This window comes from Mus pahari, chromosome 5, assembly GCF_900095145.1.
Source record: "Mus pahari chromosome 5, PAHARI_EIJ_v1.1, whole genome shotgun sequence".
NCBI lineage: Eukaryota > Metazoa > Chordata > Mammalia > Rodentia > Muridae > Mus > Mus pahari.
Genome location: NC_034594.1, coordinates 21,290,167 through 21,313,006, shown reverse-complemented (window position 1 = coordinate 21,313,006; position 22,840 = coordinate 21,290,167). Strand labels below are relative to the sequence as shown.

The following is a 22,840-nucleotide window of genomic DNA, read 5'->3' as shown; positions in this document are numbered from 1 at the left end:
AGGATGTCACCTCTTATTCCCAAATGCACCCAGGAGCTGCTGATCTAGTGAGTGCCTATATGTCTGTATTCTCTGTCCTTGGATGCACAAGGACTGGAGGAACATGAAAACTCCCAGTCTTTGCCATTGAACGGAAACTCGCCAGTATGCAGTATGCCTCTCGCTCAGCTCACCATGTGGAGAGACTGCTGCTAGGAGTCTGTAGAGCAACAGAGGTGACAGACTTGAAAGGGAGAAGATAAAACAACAGGGAAAGAGAAGAAAGTCTGTTGTATTGGTTTGGCATATAATTCCTAGACTGCACAACAGAGTTGGAAAGGGAACAAGGCTAACTTTAATCCACCTCCAGAAAAAAAAAAAAGAAAGAAAAAAAGAATGTTTCCCGAGAGAAATGGAAATTTGTCCAGAGTTTTACAGCTTTATTACCTTGTGCTCCCAGGTGGTTAACAGAGTCCTCTGCCTGTACAGAAACATCTCTCCTTAGTTTATAAAATAAGACTAAGCTCAGGGGACTTTCTAACATCCATGAACATGAAGAATGCTTTAAGCTTTGTAATTGCTCTGACACTAATGTCTTTGTAACTCAATGTATTCCTGAAGGCTCGCTCTCTCCCATATCTCCACTTCCAATCACACACACACATGCACACACACAACACACACACACACACACACACACACACACACTCACTCACAACCCCTCCACACACACCTGTTTACTATATAATTCCTTTGTTTTCTGTATTATAAAATTTGATGCCCTGACACATACATCATATATAGCCCAATACTGTACTATATTGTGTGAGCAAAGAGCAGCATGCAAATTCTTCCACCTTAAATACATAGATCAGCAAATGGCCAAGTTTATATCAATGAGTGAGTAGTGGAGCAAAATTTCTGTGAGTCAGTTCGAGAGGAAAAGCAAGAGGAAATATCTCAATATGGTCTAGAATGTCTCCCTCTGACTTCATGTTCCAGCTTAAATGCTGCTTTTTTTATTTTCTTGAGACATCTTGCCTAGCCAGCAATATGTGCACAAATGCTCACAGATCACTTTGTATGACAAGAGGCCTGCTGGCAGTATTAGCCATATTGCCAGCATGGCTGTTTCTGATACCCACCACGGGCTCCCATATGATGATGAGGGATGGCTCCTGGGCCCCATGTTTCAAATGCAGCTGCCAGAATCCATTCATTTCTCCATCTCATTGCTCTGTCTAGTCAACTGCTCCCACCTCAATTTATAACCACCAGGAAGACAGGTACTAAATTGTTTCTGACCACCACAGAGCCTTTATCATAAAAATAAATCCAGGCTGGACAGTGGTGGCACATGCTTTTAATCTCAGCACTTGGGAGGCAGAGGCAGGTGGACAGCTCGATCTACAGCGCGAGTTCCAAGACAGTGAGGGCTACACAAAGAAAGCCTGTCTAAAAAAAAAAAAAATCAAAAAGAAGTATCTGTGTGTGTGTGTGTGTGTGTGTGTGTGTGTGTGTGTGTGTGGTGTGCTTTCTATAAAATGTAAAGGTACATTCAGGTACATGAATCCCCCGATGTAAGCTCATGATTTTTTCTTCTTTCGGTTTACCGTTATCCTTTGGTGCTGTGAATCTCTGTCTCTGATATGCCCCCCCTTCCTAATGTAGCAGAGCAGACAGTCATTGAACCCTTGGCTTTTTACTCATTGGCTGGGCTCTTGGTTCCTCTGCAGTAAGGAATGGCATGGAAAGGCTATTTGGCTGCTTCTGAGGACCCTGGCAAATGATGGCAGAGGATGTCCTGCCTTAAGAGGATCCATCTTTCTTCCATCTTGCCCCTGGAATAGATGACATTGAAGGAATAATTCTACCTCCAGGGTTAGTATGGAGGCCATGCCCAGTTAATGGGAACATGGAATAGCATTCTCATCTGCTAAGCCAGGGTTTCCTGCTTTATGTTATTCATTATAGAGAAATAAGCTCCTGCCTCATGTATAACAATTTTATCACTCTGCTGTAGCTAAGATGTTATAATAGTTGGCACAGTCGCTAAGTAGCCTAAGCTGCCCTTGAGCTCATGTGGAGCCTCCTGCCTTAGACTCTAGGGTTCTGGGATCACAAGCATGTCTCACTATGCCTGTCTATAGCTAAGAGTAACCATAAAAGGACACACAGTAGCACAGCATGGGATTCCCAGGCTGAAAAACAGTACAAGTGTATTATGTTTCCAGTAGTGACCTGATATTTTGTTTCCAATAGTGACCAAGAGCCACTTTGATTGCTTGGCCTCTTACTTGTCTCTCCAGAAGTTGTGACCCCAGTGTCCACACACATCTTCAATCCCAGTCTTCACATGATCAAAAAACTACAAGAGAAGGAAATATGGGCTAATCATTGGCTTTTTCTCACAAGTGGTCCTTTTTAACGCCACTGACACCACACCAAACTCCAGGGACACACACAGTTGGTTGTGCTGGAAACACTCAGCTAATCATTTACCTTCAATTACTAAGGCAATATTTTCATTACTTTGATCGTCCTAATTCTGATCTTCATTTTCAAAATGACAAGAAATAGCTGGTAGAAACATTTTCAGGTTGAAGGTTTTCTTTTCTCTCTGCTGCTTCAGGACTTTAGCTGGCTTGGACTGGATATCATGGGGTTATGAAGAGTTTGCCTCCCATCACAGACCTTCCCGAGGCCTCCCCCATCCCCTTGATCCTTCTCCTCTTCCCTTTCCTTTCCAGCAGTGCACAATAGCACAAGGCCATTTCTCTCATTACTACACATTTTCTTTATTAAGCTGTTCCCTGGTCAGCACCTACCCGACAGTGGATCTCTTCACTGACAGCTTGCTGCTTCTTATTCGATCTCTTAACATCAAGAAACTCCACCAGTGGCCGGATGGTTATTCCCTACATGAAAATATGTACATAAGTAAAGGTATTTTTCTCATAAGCAAAAGGCTGAACCATAGTTTGTCATCTCTTAAGAATCATCGACCACCAACGAAAGCTAGACCGTTGCTAAGGGTTAAGATAGTAAATGCAAAATTTGGTTATTCTTATCTTTCTTTTCCACAGATGTCTGATTCTCATAAGACCATTTCCAACATAAAACAGATGCCAAAAATGGAAAGTATTGGAAGATAACTGTAAGAAATAATAGAGTTCTGAGGACTTGGCTACTTGCTGTGTTATCCAGAGGAAAACTCTCCGGTGACTTTTCCATTTGTTCATACTACAGAGACAATTTTCCCTAAGCTGCTTCTGCATGCCTGTCATGGGGCTTGGGCATGAGAACATGAAGATGGACAGCAAAGGACCATGGCTCTAGGACTGTGACTAAAAGAAGGTCATTTCTATCCCAACATGGTCACAAAGGAGGCCAAAGGAGTGACAGCCAGGCATATGGAGAGCACCAAGGAAGCTGCAAACTGAGAAAGTGCTCAGCAAGAATCCTGAAAGGTGCTGGCATCACCCCCTGGCAGAGACTCCAGGAGAGTCCCTGAGCAGCAGTGGGGAACATTGCAAGGGCGAGCTTGGCACCCTCAGGGATCACCCTGAACAAATGACAAGCTCCGGAGTAAAGTAGGGGAATAAAGGAAACTCCATACTCAGAACAAAGACCTCTGTACAGTTCCACAGTCAACACCTCACTCCATAATGAACCATCAAACGCATCTCCGTTAGAGGCACGGAGGGCAGAGGGCACTCGGCTCTGCTGTCAGGCACAGAGTCACAGGCTGCACTCCAAACAGAGACAAGAGAAAAGGCAGGAAGTGCTGACAACAAAGTCACAAGAATGCCTTGCTGATGGACAGTTTGTATCTTTGTTCTAAAGCTTAAGAGATCTCTTCTCAATGGAAACAGCAAGAAAAGTGACTAGAAGAAAATCAACACACATGGTCCAACCCTTAAAGAGTATAAACAATAATCACACAACAGCAATGTTTATTTTATGATGTATTACATCATATTATTGCTACAGGGTATGCTTGTGTAACTAATATATACTAATATATAATATGGTATATACACTGAGAGAAACTATGTACATATAGATACTTCTGTGTTTTTATATTCGTATATATGAAGCCTTATGACAATTGCATAAAACCCCTATCTGGAGAATGGTGAAACGTAACTGAAGAATATTAGAAAGATTTGAAATCTAAAAATACATTTAAAGTTTTAAATTGGATGAATAGACTATAATGACAACTTTTCCTAACTAATGCCTACACACACACACAAAAAAACCATGATAATGTAATGTTCAGATGTGAAACAGAGCTTGGGCAATCTAAATAACCAACAAGAGAAAAGGTGACCAGAATTATTTTTTCAAAAATGAAAATAAAGGGGAGTTTGCAGACACAACACAATCTATCAGACAGGACACACATAAGGTGTGATATTGGCACCAAAAGAGGCAGGAGAGGTGCTGTGTGGGAAGAGCACCAGGTTCTTGCTTGGGGATACATAGCACAAAAGCTACATGCATGAGATGGATGGTTTTCTTGGCGAGATGGGGGGCTATGTTGAAGTATATTGTATGCCACTTGACTTCCATCTCACTTTTTCCTGTATTTAGATGTTGAGTTGAGACAAGCCCATGGTAGCTTGGAACTCACTATATAACCCAGGCTAACCTTTACATTGTTATCACTCCTCCTGCCTCAGCCTCTCAATTGCTAAAATTGCGTTTGTGATGACTCTTAGCTTGCCTTTTAGGCTTTTCAAATTGTACTGACAGAAACTGAGGGAATGTCCAACCAATGACTGGTCTAGCTTGAGGCCCATGCTATGAGAGGGAATCCACCTCTGACACTGTAAATGATATTCTGCTATCCTTGCAGATAGGAGCCGAGCATAACTGTCCTCTGAGAGGCTTCACCCAGTAACTAAAGGAAACAGATGCAGAGACCCACAGCCAAACATTAGATGGAGCTTGGGGGGAGTCTTACAGAAGATGGGGGGAGGAAGGACTGTAGGAGCCAGGGGGGGTCAAGGACACCAATAGAAACCCACAGAATCTACTAACTTGAGCCCACAGGAGCTCACCGAGCCTGAACCACCAACCAAATAGCATGCATGGAACTGACCTAGGCCCTCTAAACATGCAACAGTTATATAGCTTGATCTTCATGTGGGATTCCTAACAGGGACAGGGGCTGTCTGACTCTGTTGCCTGCCTTTGTTTGTTGTTGTTGGTGGTGGTGGTTTTCCTCGAACTGGGCTGCCTTGTCTAGTCTCAAATGGAGAAGATGCTCCTAGTCTTACAGCCTTGACATGCCAAGGCTGGTGGATATTCATGAGAAGCCTCCCTTTTTCTGAAGAGAAAGGAAAGAGAAGTGGATAGGGGGAGGGAAAGGGGGAATAGTTGGGAGGAGATGAGGGAGAGGAGGCTGCTATCAGGATGTAAAGTAAATATATACATGTATTAATTAAAAAAGAATGGTTTTGATTACACAATACCTCTACGAGCACACAGCACTTTTCAAAGTTTTGTTCCATCAATCCAGCAAAAGCATTTTTCTAACATGTTTCTTTCTTTCCTTTTTTTTTTTAACCTTCTTAAGTGAAAAACTAATTCCAACTAAATTTGGTATGAGACGTCTCTTGTGTCATATTTATGTTTCAGTCTGACACTTGGAAATCACACAGGAGCTAATAACAGTTTCCCAATCAACACATTCTGGAATTTTAAAATGTAGGCAAAACAAATGAGACACGATTATGATTTTCAGAGATGGTGACCTCATTGAGTTTCATGTCCCATAGATCTGCCGAATGCTAGGAGCTCAAGATTAAAACAAGAAAGCCAGTGTAATTCTCAACCTTGAAAATGTCTAACATATTCTGAAGACATAAATTGCTATAACACACGTTCCTTCCCCCTTTCAGCATTTATTCAGTAAGTTAAAGGGAAAATCCTATACTTGGAACCACAGTATATGAAAGCCAGAATGGGTATCTCCAATCCTGATATTGATTCCCACTGTCTAGACAGACTGAAAGCCAATGAACCGATGAGTAAATCACACTGACCAAATTCAGGAAGAGAGTGTGGAAACCCAGATCAACCCCAGTTGGTAAAAGTATAACACATCTAAGTTCACAATTAACAACTGAAAGATTGTTCGTCGAATTAAAATCACATTCCCTTAAGTACATGTTCACCTCTGGGAACTGCTTTCAGCTGTATCATGCCAAATAGAAATCACTTGTGAGACACTGATCCATTCCTCTCCCTCCCTCCCTTTGTCCTTTCTTGGGCATCTAGCTGGAGCATGTGGCATGTGTGCATGCCTTACTTGGCCAATCAGGATATTTTATTACGTGAGCCAAAGCCTCTGGTTTGGAAGGACAGAGAGAAGGCACCTCTGATGGGACACCTATTTTATCCCTTTGGAAAATTTCTAATTTAGGTTACACAAGAAGTCATTGGATAGGACTTCTAAGAACAAGATAGCTTGTTACTATCTGGAGAGGATGAAAAAGTTAAAATGCAATCCAGAGTCTTGCAACAAATTATGAAAAAAAATGTCTTTGCAAAGTGCAAAGAAATCCTCACCTGTCACTCAAGTTTGGCACAACAAATATAGCACCACAGAGTCATGCTCAGAGTCATCTAACAGGAAGGCTAGAGAATTACTGGGAGTAACATTTCTACATTGTTCTCTGTCTGCCTCAAGCTACCAATGAGAGGAAAGAAGAGAAAAACCTAACCTGTTGTTTGGCTAAAGTAAGCATTCTTTGGTCCATTTGCAGGGAAAAAATAAGTTCTTTTTGTGGAATTAATGCTGACAAAGAGGGACTTCTAATATTTCCATGCTGAGTCAGCAAGGATTTCCCTAGAAAACTTGAAAAAAAAATGTATGTATGAAAACTATCACTGTTTGCCTGGGGAGATGGCTCAGTGGGTAATAATTCTTGCTACACAAGCGTAAAGAGCTGAATTCAGATCCTCAGAGGCCATGGAAACAGTCAGGCATAGCCACATACACCAATAATAGTGCTGTGCTTAAGGGAGCTGAGGCAGGAGGATTTCTGGGCTTGGTCGCCTCCAGCTTACCCCAAAACAATAGGAGTTTCAGGTTCAGTAAGAGACCCAATGCTGTTTCAAGTTCAAGTGTATAAGGCACTGTGAGTAATAGACTGGTATACCAGAAGTCTGTCTTTGGACTCTGCAAGCACACCAAAAGAAACACCTTCTACAATCAAATGTGTGGCTGAAGCACTCATCTTACAAAAACTGGAAGGAGAGTCACATTTGTCAAGCCTTTCATCCTTCTCTTGGCAGATCATTTGCCCCTAGTGTCTCTCTTTTGGGTCTGGTTAGTCACAGGATGACGCTCATCATAGCGCTCCTGTCAGCAGGGGCACTCCTCACTCAGGATGCTGTTGCTTTTTCCTAAGGTCATGACTGCTCTCTGCAAACTCTCTCACCCCTTGGCTTCTGCCTCCCCGCCCCCACACTTCATTCCTCACCAGCTACTGTGTTCACTCTCCTGGGATTATCCAGCTTCCTCAACAATTTATCAATTAATTCTGGGTGTCTAGGCTCTGCCCTCAGAATACTCTTTTTCTTCCTCTTCCTCTTCTTCTCCCTCCCCTTCCCCTTTTCTTCCTCCTCTCCCTCTTCCTCCTCTTCTTCCTCTTCTTTCTCCCCTTCTCCTTCTTCTTCCTCTTCCTCCTATTTCTCCCCCATCTCATTCTTTAAAAGGTGTCTATTTCAGACAACTCCTCAGTTGGGGTCTCCCATCTCCCAAGCCTCTATCATGAATTCCAGATCACAAACCCTACATAGCTATAAAGAAATTATTTTCCCCCCCAACCTCCCCCTCCACAGACACAATAGTCCTCTAGTTGTTCATTGCTAAATTAACTCTGATTGCTCAGTTTAAAACACTGAGCAATAAATTTCACTGTTTTCTTCACATACTAAGCTGTTTTTATAGACTTTTCTTTTTTAAAAAAAATGGGTCTTTCTACTCATTTTATCTAGGACTATGTTAAATATCCCTATGTCTATGGAATCCTACCCAGTTGGTAATGTTAATTAAATATGGCAGTTTATTTAACAAAAGAAACCACATGGCAGGGGGCCTCACAAGCGAGCACCATCATTTCCGTTTGGCAGACAACACCATCAAATATTTATCACTAAGGGTAAATGGGCCCTAAGCATCCCCATGCTCCCACATGTACAAAGAGACTTTTACCAGGGGCATTCCTGAAGGTGTGAGCAAAGAACAATCTTGAGAAATAAAATAACCTCACCCTTCACAGACAGTGATAAATTCCTAGGCTCCATACCCTTCCAGTAAAGCAGGCCATTACACAGGCATCTGTCCTTCATGAGCCCTTTGTGCCTCTTTCATGGAACCAAGGGCTAAGGGAAATTGACACAATATTCTGGCTGTCACTTCTGCCATGAATAATAAAGTCTTCTGTCTTTGAACTATCAGGCTGATGTCAGTACCCACCTGCTTGCCTCACAGTCTGCACAAGGATGAGAATTACATCATCGACGTGCATTGGCGACAGAGAGCTGATGCGTTGTTTTTACATTTAGTTCACTCATTTGCAGGTAGCTTCTGGATAGATTTATAGGATTCTTGGCATCTTCTACATGACTGTAGGGATAACTGAATAAGGACTGAATGATGCCAACTTTTCTCTTCTATTATTGCTTAGCCTGCTATTTTACATGAAACCATGAGATCACAATTCTATGTCAGTTATTGTGCTGTTTATACATATTCCCCTACAATACCTGAGAGAGGGGTCCCACAGTCTACATCCTACAGCTAGGTAAACTGAGGCTGATAGAACATACATGGAATGAGGTCAAAAGAACAGATCAGATCGGCCTCTTTTCTGCTCCTCACAGACCTCAATTTCTAATACAATTTTAGAACATGATCTGATGGCCACGTTGTATATAAATAATATTATTGCTTGAAACATTACTTTGTTGAAAAAAATGAATTCAAATGTCTAGACATGGAGACTGCTCATTTGTAGATCCATAAGTAATGCTGCGTTCAAAGGCAGCGCAATGTGTTACTCAAATGAGCAGCGTGATTTAAGCAATGTTTAAATTATCATGACAAATTATGATAAATGATAAATCATGTCATGCATAACCTGCTTTGGAAGACAGCCATAATGATAGAGGAATTTGTCCTTCAAGAAATTCTCATGTAAGGAGAGGGAAACAGATCTTAAACTTTGATAATGGGAACTTCTGGAGGGACGGTTCATTCACTAAGGGCACAGGCTGCTCTCACAGAGGACCAGGGTTTCGTTCCCAGCATGCACACGGCAGCTCACAACAATTTATAACTCCATTTCTACAGTACCAGATGCCATCTTCTGGCCCCTGAAAGTACCAGCCGTGCATGTAGTACACAAACATACACACATTAAAAACACCCATATGCAAATAAATAATTTTTAATTTTTGATAATAGGTCCAGCAACATAAAATTTGCCATGTGGAAGAGAATAGATATCTTACTTGAAAGGCACAGATATGGATGTGTTTGCACATATTTGTAACTAGCTATTCTTATCATTATTCACAACTCATTAAGATTTCTCTCCAGATTTATTTCACAGATCTGTTCTTCTTTTTGAAGGTTGTCAGTGTAAATCTGTGCATTCACGCATGGACATGTGTGTGCTCATGCGTGGGCATGTGTGTCTTGTGTTGTATAGAGAAACAGCGGTGAGAGAAATATGGGAAGGGAGCAGGGTGTCCATAGTCAACTGGTGTGCACACACTGGAACACAAAAGGGATGTTAGTGTACTATGGAGAACTATGGCCACTCCTTCCACATGGCTATCAGAACGAGTTTGATCAAGCGATCCTCTAGCTTATAATGGGAAAGAAAGACTGGCCTGTGTGCACTAGCATGGTCTAAACACTGACCCCCAAAATGCACCTTTACCAGAGGGTTAGTTAGCTTGACATGTTCACCATACTCAAAGTAGCCGACGCATGGCTCCTACTGCCTGCCAACTGAGTCCCTTCTTCTCCATCGGGACCCTTACACCCCACCCTCATGCACAAGCACCCATAGGAGTCTCCCTGCTTCTATTTTTGTCTCCCATATTTCACTCTCCCATCAAAGATCAAGGGATGCCTGTCAAAACAATCCCTTGCTACAAACACTTCTTAGTATCCTTCAGTTAAAGGTACACTCCACGCGAGCATTCTGAACTCAGCAATGTTTGTCTCCATCTGGCTGCTTCAGTGTGCTCATCTGGGTTATCGATGCTGTTCTGTACATTTCCTGCCTCGGCATCTTTGTGTAAGCTCTTCCTTCCACTTTGAGTGGTCTTCGCCCAGATGCTAGATGGTGTCCCCATCCTTCACACTTTAGATTCCTCAACCATCATTCATATCTTATATTCATAATCACTTCCACAAAGAGCTTGCTAACCAAAGATTCTGTGGACAATATCATCTGTCCACTGCGTCTCAAGTCCTCCATGTTTGCTGTAGTGTCACTGTTAATGCCAAGGCAGAGGACATGAAAGTCCAGGGTGGTGCTGTTCAGCATAGCACGTTGCCTGGGCTGTTGCTGGCTTGTAGACAATTAGCTGCAAGTCAGCAGATAGATAATTATATCCTCTTCCAGTTTGTTACAAGTCAAAAGAGCAAGCTTGCCTGTAATATTAAACACCAAATATCCATACATATTATACCCGTCTTTGATCCCATTGCTCAGGAGGCAGAGGTAGCCAGAGCTCTATGGTTGTGAGGTCTGCCTTGTCTACAAAGGGAACACTGGGCCAGGCAATGCTACATAGTGAGACCTTGTCTAACACAAAACAATAAAAAAAGCAAAGGGAATGCAAAGCATATAATGTAGGTAGTTGATAATTTTCTATTTTTCTCGATTGAGTCTCAACCACAAATAGACCAAAATTATTACTGATAACTCTGTACTAATGTGTTAATACCAATCATCTATGCATATATTCTATGACTGATGGTTTTTATTTCCTAGTAATTTTCTTTTCATATGTGGTGTTCTGACTGTAAGCATATATTTTTATATTTGATGAGACTAATGACTGAAAAATTAAGCTTGTCTGATAAGCCCTGTCTGGAGGTAGTGTCTTTCTATGGAGTCATGCCAATTGCGTTCTATAATTGCGCCTAGCCTGTGATGTCTGGGGCAGGGGATTGCTTTGTATTACAGGCTCTTGAAAACTTGTGCTGGGGACTGTGGTTCCTTTCCCAGTGACCTAGTTCCTCATCCCACTTGGGTGATGTGATTCTATTTGTGTCTGATACTCAGAGGTGAGGGCATCTGTTCCAGGAGGAAGAGGGAAGCCCTTGGTACTGTACACTGTACAATTGGGAGAGCCTAGGGTGATGATGGCAAGGTAATCATCAGGTCTTGGATTCACAGGAAAATCTCTAGCCCCTCCTGGTCTATAACTGCATGTATTCTGCCCTAGGTCACTGCAAGGATAGAAATCCAGGTGGCAAAATTGCTTTCTATCATACTTTATCCCCAGATGTGTAAGGAGCAACTTGAATGTCTTGGTGCAAACGTTCTAGACACTGAAGAGACATGATAAAATCAGGTGGACATTCCTCCCCACAGTGCACAGAATATGTGTCATGTCCTCCCACATTGAAGTGGGGGAAGTTCAAGCCAATCTGAGTCTTAATGCTATAGTACAACTGTCATGGGAATGAAAGCACTGCACATGTGCGCTGTGATCAGCGATAGCCTGTACACAAAACAGGAAGCTGAGAAGCTCTGCCAGTGATGTCATAGCTCAAGAACTGAAAGTCTCCATCTCCTGTGTGGCGAAACTAGAGCAAATGGAACTACTGAGCGGCCAGTGTACCCTGTGGAGCCACACAGAACACATAACCTTCAAGAACAGTGGTGGCCAAACTACACTGTCCATTCACTTGTATGCTGTATGATATTTCCCCGTTATTTTACAACAAACTCCTTGTACTCATTATAAAAATAGGTCACTGTACTCAACCTTGGGTGGGCAATCCAGAGGATCCCAGAAAGCATTTTTTTTTAACCAATGGTGGCAGCGACTCCATGAAGGTTCTTGTCCCTGAAGATCTCTAATTGACCCAGAGAGGAGAACACAAAGATATTGACGGTCTTGTCCCAAGCCAATGTGTGTATTTGTGCCTCGCCTCAACAGAAATCCTTTAAAGAAATAGAACATTAAAATAGGCTATTTCAAAGTATGGGTGTGTAAGTGGGTTTGTGTGCACACACCAGGTGATGTTAACACAACAGAGTTTCCAATGACTTTCTCTGCACACATTCCCACCACCACTCACATATATCTGTAACATGGCAACGGCTGCCTCTCTCAGTGCATTAGGAGCACTGAGCAGAAAGGGCTTGGTATTTCTGCAGCTCTGGTCAGCCTCAGGCTCAATACTTCACCCTGGGGTCATCTTCTTCTCTGAGGATGAGTTTGCTTCTGGGAGGTGATGCTGGTCTTCATCTCAGAAGATTATTTTGAGGACAAGATGAGATGTCACACATAGGAAAGCTCTAACCTGACACATAACATGCTCACCACTCACCCTATGGTAGCCCCTGAAGGGATCTATAAAGATATGGATGACAAAGACTGTAAGAGAAAGCGTCATCTCAACCTAAGAGGGTGTCCTGAGCATCCATAGCCAGGATTCCAGAGCCCACTCTCATACTGGGAGAGGTCTGAGCACACGCAAAGCTGAGCTACCCTGTGGAGAACGGACTGTAAGAATCTACTTGGAGCCTGGCGTGGTGGCGCACACCTTTAATCCCAGCACTCGGGAGGCAGAGGCAGGCAGATTTCTGAGTTCAAGGCCAGCCTGGTCCACAGAGTGAGTTCTAGGACAGCCAGGCAGCCAGGGCTATACAGAGAAACCCTGTCTCGAAAAAAAACAAAAAAACAAACAAACAAAAAGAATCTGCTTGTACTGCAGTGCTGGGGACTCTTTGCACACCTGTCTCTTTTGTTGTGGTTGTTGTTATTTTTGCAGAGTCTCATCTCATGGTAAAGACACCCACCCCACCCCACCCCCCGCCAGTGCTGAACAATTTCACAAAATTAGTTAACTCCAGTTTCTGGGCCTCACTTCCTTTATCTGACAGACAGGAGTATTAAGCTCTTGTGATTATGTGGCAAGAATGGTTCTGAGGTACAGGAACTAATACTGCATATGATGCATAGATGCTTACACAGGATGGAATCCTCCTTACATTAGTTTCTGTGACTGCTTCCTTCTCTGCCAAGACCTTAAGGTCGGGTGGCCTCAGGGATCAACCATGGTGTCCTCTGTTTCTTTGCTGTAACACTTCACTCTCTGGGTAATGTTTCATTTTGTGGCTTCAGATACCATCTGCTGAGGACTGCCCTCTTTACTGAACCTCAGCTCTTAATACCTGTTCCATCAGCGTCTGCACTTATTAAGTCTCATGGATACACTGAGCCCAATAAGCTTGCAATTGAACTGATGATAACCCCCTAGTTCTGCCGTCCTTCAAGCACAGACCTTCCCTCCTCACTTGAGGGCAAGTCTGTTCTTCTCCTCACTCAGGCATCAGCCCTGGGAATCACCAAAGCTGCCTCCTCCTCCTCCTCCTCCTCCTCCTCCTCCACACACAGATGTCACATCTGGAGAGATCCTGCAGGCTCTGCATTCAGGATGTACCTTGGGATTTTACCCCTTTTCTGGCCACCATCAGGGTTTGTAGGCAGCTTCTTGGTCTCTACTGTGTGTCCCCTTCCTTGCAGAAGAGCAAAGCTCTTCATAGCCCCAAATAATGCAAGTTTCCAGCATGTATTCTTTGTTACTCTAGACCACCCTATACTCCAGCCAAGAACATTTTGCTTAGGAAACTAGATCTTCCCCAGTGCATGTGCCTGGAACATTCCTGAGCTTGGATAATGTGTCTACCTCCTGCAGGCACATGTCACAATCCCCATCTTTCCCTTCTGCGAATATCAATTTAGAATTGTAACCTCCCCTCTGCCTATGGCTCCCTCTCCATTCCTGATACCTGTCTCATTTATTGTGTAGTAACTTCTCTTTTTAAGTATATTCCGTGTTACTATCAGGCTTCTCCCCTAACTTCTGACAAGAATGGAAGTTCTGTAAAGACAAGAACATTTTGCTCAGGAAGAATCCTAAATTCTGAAAGCAGTGCCTGTCATAGAACACAAGACAAATACATCTTTGCTGAAGGAATATGCACAAATTATAATCTGAGAGCTGGTATATTGATGAAGTTGCTTACTGCTCTCCCCCCCCCCCCCACATGCTGGACTCACCACTCCCCTGCTCCAGAGAAAGCACTGTTGGCAAGTAGCTGTTGGAAGGTCATGTCTCACAACCAGTACCTAGCAAGTACATTTACTAGGTCGGAGAGGAAGGCAAACGACAAGGATTAGAGTGTGCAGTTCATCAGTTTCCAGTGGTAAACTCCTGAGCTGAGTTTCCTTAAATATCCGTTCCCTCTGTGAGGCCAAATGACCAAATTGGATCTTGTAATGCCCTGCGTAATCCAGCACATGAACCCTGACAGGAAATATCGTGTTCCCTGTTTGCCTGGCTCTCGAAGCTTCAAAGCACTTACGCCACACACAGCGTTCATCCGGGTAATCGGTATTCGGAACTTGCGTGTCCCCTGAGGAAGAGAGAGACTTTTCTAGAAGGAAGCTACACTCACCAGGATGAAGACAGTGAAGAATATAACGACAATAGCAGCCGTGATGAACAGCTTCTTTCGGGGGAACACAGTAGCGGGGAGGAGAAACACCAGTGCAAAGCAGATGGCGCCGCGGAGCCCTCCGTAGGCAATGATGAACTGGTCCTTGAAGGTTAGTGGGATGGTCCGGAACCAGTTAATCACCTGAGTCAGGACAAAGACGCCTATGGATAAAGAGAGAGCAGACTTCGTGAGTATGGACTGGGGATTCTGAGTCCCTGTGACTGTGAAAAGTGTTTAAAAAGAAACACAAATCCTACCCACCCCAACTCTGGACCCCTGAACTGCAAACACTGGGACTCTTGGGTCCTTGCTCTTATTTTCTAACAATGCTCTTATAATATGCTTCCATCCATCATGGTTAGATAAAAAAAGACAGGCTAATTTTATTTGCAATAAAAGTCTCGAAAAGATAAATGAGCACAAAGAAAAGGAGAAGAGATAAAATAAAGGGGGGGGGTGAAAACAGAACAAGGTTAGGGAAAAAGAAGTCAGGGGGAAAAGGATCGAAAAGGGAGAAGAGGAGTGTCAGGAATAGGAAGAAGGAGGAGAAGGCGAAAGGGGGGAGGGGGGAGGAGGGGAGAGGAAGGGAAAGGAAGAGGGGAGAGGAGGAGGAGAAAGAGAAGGGGAGGAGAATGAAGAGGAAGAGGAGAGAAAGAGGGGGGAGGAGGAGAAGGGAGAGGGGAGGGTAAGGGAGGGGGACAAGGATGGAAAGGGAGGGGAGGAGGAGGAAGAGGAGAGGAGGAGGAAGAGGAGAGGAGGAAGAAGAGGAGGAGAAGAAGGAGAAGGGGAAGGGGAGGGAGAAGGGGAGGGAAGGGGAAGGAGGAGGAGAAGGATGGGGAGGAGGAGGAAGAGGAAGGGAAGAGGAGAAGAAAGAGAAGAGAAAGAAGATGAAGAGATGGAAGACGAAGAAGATAAAGACAAAGATGATGAAGACAGAAGAAGAAGAAGAAGAAGAAGAAGAAGAAGAAGAAGAAGAAGAAGAAGAAGAAGAAGAAGAAGAAGAAGAAGAACAACAACAACAACAACAACAACAACAACAACAAATGAAAATAAGCAGGCAACAAAAGCAGAATGAGCTGCCCCTGCAGCACTGTCACTGACTGTTCCTGGAGCAAGTGACTGTCCATTACCCAGTGCTCGCCAGATCAGGCAGAAGGCCAGGGTAAAGCAGACGAAAGCCCAGTTCCACTCGTGGTTCTTCCCAACGGTGGACACGCCCATGAAGATGAAGATCAGGGTCTCGCTCACGCTGCTCAGCATCTTCATGAAGTACTTGATGGTTGTGTAGGACTTCTGAGACACATTCTCTTCCACGTACTTATTCATTGTCATGGCACACGCCGTGATCCTAGAGGGGAGACGTGGCTTCAATTTAAACATCGCCTCTACCGCAGTCAGAATGTCAGAGTCAGCTCTGAAACCCCAGACAATCACACTGCCTCTTGCTTGTTCGGACACCAAGGCCTCTACCCTCTGCTCATGGCCTATGGATTTTGTAAAGGAACAGGATTTGCATGTACACTTAAAACCCTGGACCTCTCTAAAGGTCTTTAATAGACATGCTGCTCTATCCGGCTCTCCAGTCCCTTCAGCCTGCTTATTCCACACCCATGTTCTCTTACCAACCCATGCTCACCATCACCATCAACCCTTTTTAAAACCCATTGTCATCCCACAAAAGCAACTCTTCCACACGCACATATCTTATTCCTATAAGATAAACCCCTCCACGTTCTCTGGTTACAGTGGGATCCTCTGCTGCCTCTCTCCCTCCCTAAACCCCTCTCCGTATGACTGGGTGTCATCTATGTTCGATTCTTCCTCATGGACCTGTCTTAGACCCACTTAGCCATCTCCTCACCACAATGCCTGCGTTCTGGGCGTCATCTCAACTACTAGTCTACGGGGTCTGTTTCTACAAAATCCCTAAGTAAAAAGAGTTTTGTTTCTTTTCTCTAGCATTGCTCACGTCGTCGGTGCCACTGTGATCCCTGCTACCACTCTTGAGGTAGCAGAACTGACGTGGCATCTTGGCATACCTCAGAGAAAGGTCAGATCAGACACATGCTGGCTAGGTGGGCACTCACGTTCCTTGTGCCCACCCTCTCTGGACCACACATTTCCTAGCCTTCCCTCACCCCACCTGGCACATGTGGTCCCCATCTCATACCTCGACTGGCCATCATCTGCAGGCCATGCCAGGATCTTGAAGATCAACTGCTTTATGTGGACACACAAGGCCACATCTTCCCAGGATAGCACCCCCTAACTAACTCAGATGCAACTCAAGGATGGAGTTGCTGGGTTATAACACACACCACATCCTGTATGAAGAGGTATGGTCCCCATTTAGTACCAAAGGACTTCATCGTCATAAGTAGCTGAAGGGGAATCAGAGACAGAGGGATTCTGGTGAGCTACCTCAGCTTCCACTGAGAGTAACTGAGCCATAAAACAACTGCCAGGCACAGTGTATCTGGTTCAACCGCCAAGCCACACCAAAAGTGCCTGCACCATCTTCTGCTTATGCAGTGGCCTCCTTAACCCAGGACATTTGTTTGTAAGGAAAGCTTCTTCCTATGACATGGGACGGTTGAATAATGCAAAACTGAGATGCTCTAAGACCAGAGCCAGCAGAGAGCCAGAGCCTGTGTCCTTGCAGCAAACAGACCCGTTCTCCACACAAACATTTTCATATTGTTTTTATATGAAAACAAAACAAATAATCCACCTTTGTGAGGACTCTGCATTTAGACACAATGCTACCGTCACCAGATCAAGAAAGTGTTTCTTTTAGATTTATATGGGTGAAGACAGTATAATTCATGCCCTTTCCAAAAGAAAGGGCACCCTTTAAAATGAGCTAATAAAACCAGGCAGCCACAAACATGGCCAAGCCACTGCATAGCTGAGGGCTTATACAATACAGGTTTGTGTTTGAAGAACTTTCCCTCAGAGCCAGGGACTGAGTAAACGCTCTGTATGGGTTGTGTCAGCTAATCCTCATAACACGTTTATGAGGAAAGTTCTACGAGCACCCCACACTTTTGGAAACAGGAGAACAAAAGGTGGACTCAAGGTTTCACAGCTAGTAAACAGTGGTGCCCAGATGTTCATCCAGGAAGTCAGTACTGTTGTAGACCTGACTCTCACACCCGGGAGTTCTCAGTGGAATTATGGGTGAGAAGGCTTCCACTTCGTGCCAAGCCTTGACCACTCTTCTCTCAAGAATAAGGCAATCTGTATCTTTCTCCTACTGTAAGAAATGAGCACTTCAAGGTCTACTTGATATTACTGACATAAGTCAAAATCAGAAACCAAGATGGTAATGGAGCTGTGCTCCTTCTGGAAGTTTCTAAAGAGGCTCTGTTCTGTTTGTGTTCTGAGTTCTCGAGGCTGCTCACAATCTCAGCTTGTGGCCACATCACTCTGCCCCTAACATTCCCCTGATTCTGATGAGTAACTCTCATAAGGGTCTTATACCAAGGCCATGGGGTTATTTATTGCTGCTTCTCCATCTCAAGAGCCTTACTGAATCTCACTGGAAATGTCCCATGGGTCTTATATGTAAGTTACTAGTAACTTCTATGAATTAGGATATAGAAGTCTTTGGGTACTTCTAGTTAATTGTATCTCAGAAATCCAGCTTTTTTTTTTTCATGGTTTGGCATAATATGGCAGGAGTAACTGGGGTTTCACCACAGGCTTCTGCACACCAGGCAACCCTCCGCAGTGAGCTTCATCTGCACCAGCCACTTCACCACTAGTCCCCAGACAAAGTCTCACTAGGTTGCTTAGGTTGATCTTGAAGTTTCTCCAGTGCCAGCCTTGGACTTGCAATTCTCCTGCCCCAGCCTCCTCTAGGTTGCTGGATTTATAGCCCTGTACCACCAGGCTTAGCTTATTTGAATTTTTCAAGTCAAGTGTTCAGAAATTAAGATTCCTTAGTACAAAATAATGATGTAAAGGCTACGCTAAAGTTCTAAGGTGTTTGTATTGCAGCCTTTTATACGGAAGTAGAGGCTCAGCACCAAGGCCAAAGGAGCTTCAATGTTGAGAATAGAAAATTTGAATATGACTTATAATGGCTGCATTACTTCTTAAAATATTCTAATCCCATGGACAGGACACTTCAGAATCAAGGAGATCTATAAATATATAAACATCTATGGAGAATAATGATTACCAAGTTCTTATTACTTAATTTCCCTCCATTACTTTTATTAACCACCTGCTATGGAGTTACAGCTCTGTGGTTCTTCAGCCCAGACTCAAGATCTTTTCTTCATGGCTTTCAGAGTTTTCACCCATCATCTAAAAAACTTTTTTTTGGGGGGGGGGAGGGAGGGAGGAAGCAATAGGGCTGTGTGAATGTACTACCCACCCCTCCACAATCACAAACACCATATTTCTTAAACAATAAGCAAATGACGAAGGCAAAATTAATGTTTAGTTCCTGGTGGGAAGCAACTTAACAAACACCAAGCATTCAGATATGATTGAAGATGTAGTCTGAACATAGGAATAAAGAGTTGATGACTTCTGTAATGCTACATCACTCATGTGACCAGGAGTGATGTCCATGCTGGCCAGACCTGGACTGTAATAGAGCAGTTTTACTTCCTGCATCGCTTCATGAGGAGAAACGCATTGCGTGATGACTATAGTCTTGGTACCCAGCAACACCTTGCCTAGGGAGTGCCTGTTCATCTACAGCACTGATGCATGGAAGGGGTTGGAGTAAAGTTTCCAAATATTCCTATTCTACTCTAACCACATAAAATTGATGCCCATGGCCACCCAATCAAAGGATGGAAAGTATTTCTCCACCACATAGATTTTGGTGTTCTGGAGTGACTGCAAATCAAATCATGTCACAAGGACACAAAACAACAAGGAAGCTGGTCTCTTAAGGAGGTACGAGGAAACCAGTGTCATGTGAACAGAGAGGAATAAAACCTCCTGAGCCTCCTCTTCTGACAGGTTACAGTACAGAACACATGATTTTTTAACCATTGCAGTAACTCTGCTTTCCCTTAATTTTTCTAGAGAATTGCAGTACACATATATAGCTTGTATAGAGCATTGACCACCTCACCTTAGTTTCACAGAAATTTCTGACTCAGGTGTGCGTCCCTGGGTTTAGTGAGAGAATGTCCACAACAAAAGAGCAGTCTAACTAGAGCCTTCATATTTTAGGAATTTCTAGTTGAGTATCTTAACTCCCATGTCATTAAAAAATATTGGCCTTTAGTGTTCCCAGTATGACTTGGCCCTATTTCTCCTTTCATTGAGCTACACCTTATTCTGTGTACATCTAGCTCTCTCATCTGTAACAGTAGGCAACATGATTGTTAATAGACATTTTATATCAACCACAATTCTCTGAGTCTCTTCTGGTGAGAAATTCTGTGCTGCAATTTATGAAGATCTATGAAGGCTAGCTAGTAGAGCACAGATTCAGCCTCTAAAACTCCCAGTCTGGGGGAGAAATGGTCACTGCCCCTCCCCAACGCCATGGGTGCTAGATGCAAGAACAGAAAGGATGTACTGGCATTGTCGTGATGACCGAAAGACATGGCACTTGTGAACAGCAGCTGTGGCTACTACACAGGTACTTCTCAAGATCAAGCCAGTCCCTACCAAGCATGGAGGGGGGGGGAGAGGCTCAGAGAACATGATTGATGACTTCTGGGGGTGGTGGGGTGGATCAGTTTTCTTCTGAGATTTCGTCCCTGTTGGGTCGCTCTTCCCTCAGTGTGGGTGGCCTTACAGCCATGTTCATAGGGACCACACTACGTGGACTCTAGGTTGTTATTTTTTTTTGTTATTTTCTTTTTCTATTTGAAGACTAGGCCATGAAGTTTGGAGAGGGATGTGGTATTGGGGGCTTCGGGAGGAACGGGCAGAGGGAAGTGAGGGTGATGCGATTGGAACACACTGTGTACCCATATGAAATTCTCAAGGAGCAAAAAATAACTTGAAATCAAAGGAAAGAACGTGTTAGAAGTTTGGGGAAGGAAATTGATAGTTAGACCACGGAAGAGAGTACACTTGCGCAGTTTTTAAACCATCAAGCAAGAAAAATGGGAGAAGCACAGCTTCCCTTTCCTGCCTGCAGTGGTACATTCTGACGAGTCCCTGCAGATAATAAGATATGATTCTTGAGCCCCTTACATAAAATGGCAGTATTTGAAGACAATCTAAGCATACTGGCTTGTTCATTCTAAACTGTTCCTGGATGACTTATAATGCCTAACACAATGTACGCACTGGGTAAGTGGGCATCACCTTCACCAGTCAACACTACACAATCCTCCCTTACAAACATTTCAGATCCACAGTCGGTGCCATTCACGGACAGGAACTCACAGATGGACAAGCGCAATGTAAGGAAAGCACAGAGGGTTGAAAGAAAAAGGTTGGCATGCTTGGGAAACTGCTAGAAGATTCTGGAAGCCAGAGGAGGGTGGAATGGCAACCCTGAAAGATCAGAAATGAAGTCCTGGGCCAGAAAAGGGTAGTTATGCATAACAATCAGGAGCTTCTACCGGTTCTGTAGGCAGGATGAGACACTGGGTTTTATATCTGCGAATGTAACTGTTTCCAGTCTCCATCATCTCTGCCTCTATGAACATCTCCCAAGTCCACAAGGAACAAGAAAAATGTCCCCCACTCTGTATGTGCCAGGCGTCCTTGATACATCTTGACTCAGTTACTACATGGATAAGCTCTCAATAGGACTTTGACATGAGCTGAATTATACTCTAAACACGAACCTCTGGAGGAGAGGCCCGTGTTCAGAGGACAGATTTGGAAGGGCACAAGCCAAAGGATGCAGATAATTGGTTTCCCTCAATAGCTTGTCATTTCATTTTCAAAACCCATTCCGGCACCTGGACTACATAACACACCAAAACGTGGGCATGTTTTGACAGGTGTTAGATTTCATCGTGAGAGACCACATAGAGGTCAGATGTTCTGCTTTATGATTATCTTACCTCAGTTTAACATAACTGTACGGTGATTACCACCAATTTAGAGATGGAAAAGTAAAATCACTGTAATTAGTGGGTTTTGCATTCACTAGCAATTGAGGTTTTCTTTATCCTGGCATTACTTAAAATATAGCATAGGCAAAAATCATGCTAGCTAATACTACCTCAACAGGGTCTTCGAGGGTGAGACAGCGTTTCTACTTAAACAATCTGTCATTTGACTATCTGTGAATAGAAAATTCGTCCAGTGACTACCTTTGTCTGTTGGAGGCTATGATTCTGTTATAGCATCCCATGAACCTAGCAGCCTTCTGTAGACTGCATTTTCCTTCTATCTATGTATACTTTGGGACAATATAGGCTTGTATTAATTTCTGCTTAGCTTGGTTCTGTACCTGAGTTGCTATCAAGTTCGGGTTCTTTGGCTAGATGGTCATGATAATTAAAACCTAAGGGACTGAGCATCAGTATTGAAAGTAGGGGATGGAGGCAGATTTCCAGTTGTAAAGATAATGTATATGCACATGCATACACACACATATATAAATGTGTATACATGTTATAAAGATAATGCATGTATCATTTCTATACAGATGTGTATAGACATGCTTCTGTGCATCTTTACAGGGGACATACCTATTACTTAGAAGTGTATAAGAATAAATGCATTTAAAAATAGAGGGGTCAATTTTCTAATTTCAATTTTGATCTTAACATTATGAGGTTCTTTCTAGAATCAGGGCTGCTTTGGAGTATTTTGGAAGAGGGACCATTGCAGAGTGAGTTTGCTCACACTACAAATATGCATGTGGTACTAAAGTGCATAAATAAAATCACAGGAATAACACACACACAAAAAAATCCTAACTTTTCTGTGAAAACCTTGCCCACATGAAGACATCCTCAGAGTTGAGCCTTGGGGTGAAGAAGACCTGCTCGATAGCTTTCTCTGTACTGGTTAACTGTGGGGAGCCGCCCTCACATTCGCCATTACAAGATAGCGCTGATTGTCCTGTGCTCTAACAAACAAACAAGGCAGCTGCGCATGTGCTGGGTAGATTTCCATTCCCTTGTGCCCTGCCT

General features: G+C 43.6%; 1 protein-coding gene across 1 annotated transcript in view; it reads right to left on the bottom strand.

The window, feature by feature from the left end:
- Slc9a2 (solute carrier family 9 member A2) overlaps positions 1 to 22,840 on the bottom strand; it is an 83,340-nt gene that overhangs the window by 10,828 nt on the left and 49,672 nt on the right. The window contains exons 4-7 of the mRNA XM_021198239.2: positions 15,890 to 16,107; positions 14,718 to 14,920; positions 2,808 to 2,897; positions 2,277 to 2,347 (exon numbers count right to left, since the gene is read on the bottom strand). Coding sequence (XP_021053898.1) covers positions 2,277 to 2,347; positions 2,808 to 2,897; positions 14,718 to 14,920; positions 15,890 to 16,107 — 582 coding nt within the window. The remainder of the gene's footprint in view (positions 1 to 2,276; positions 2,348 to 2,807; positions 2,898 to 14,717; positions 14,921 to 15,889; positions 16,108 to 22,840) is intronic.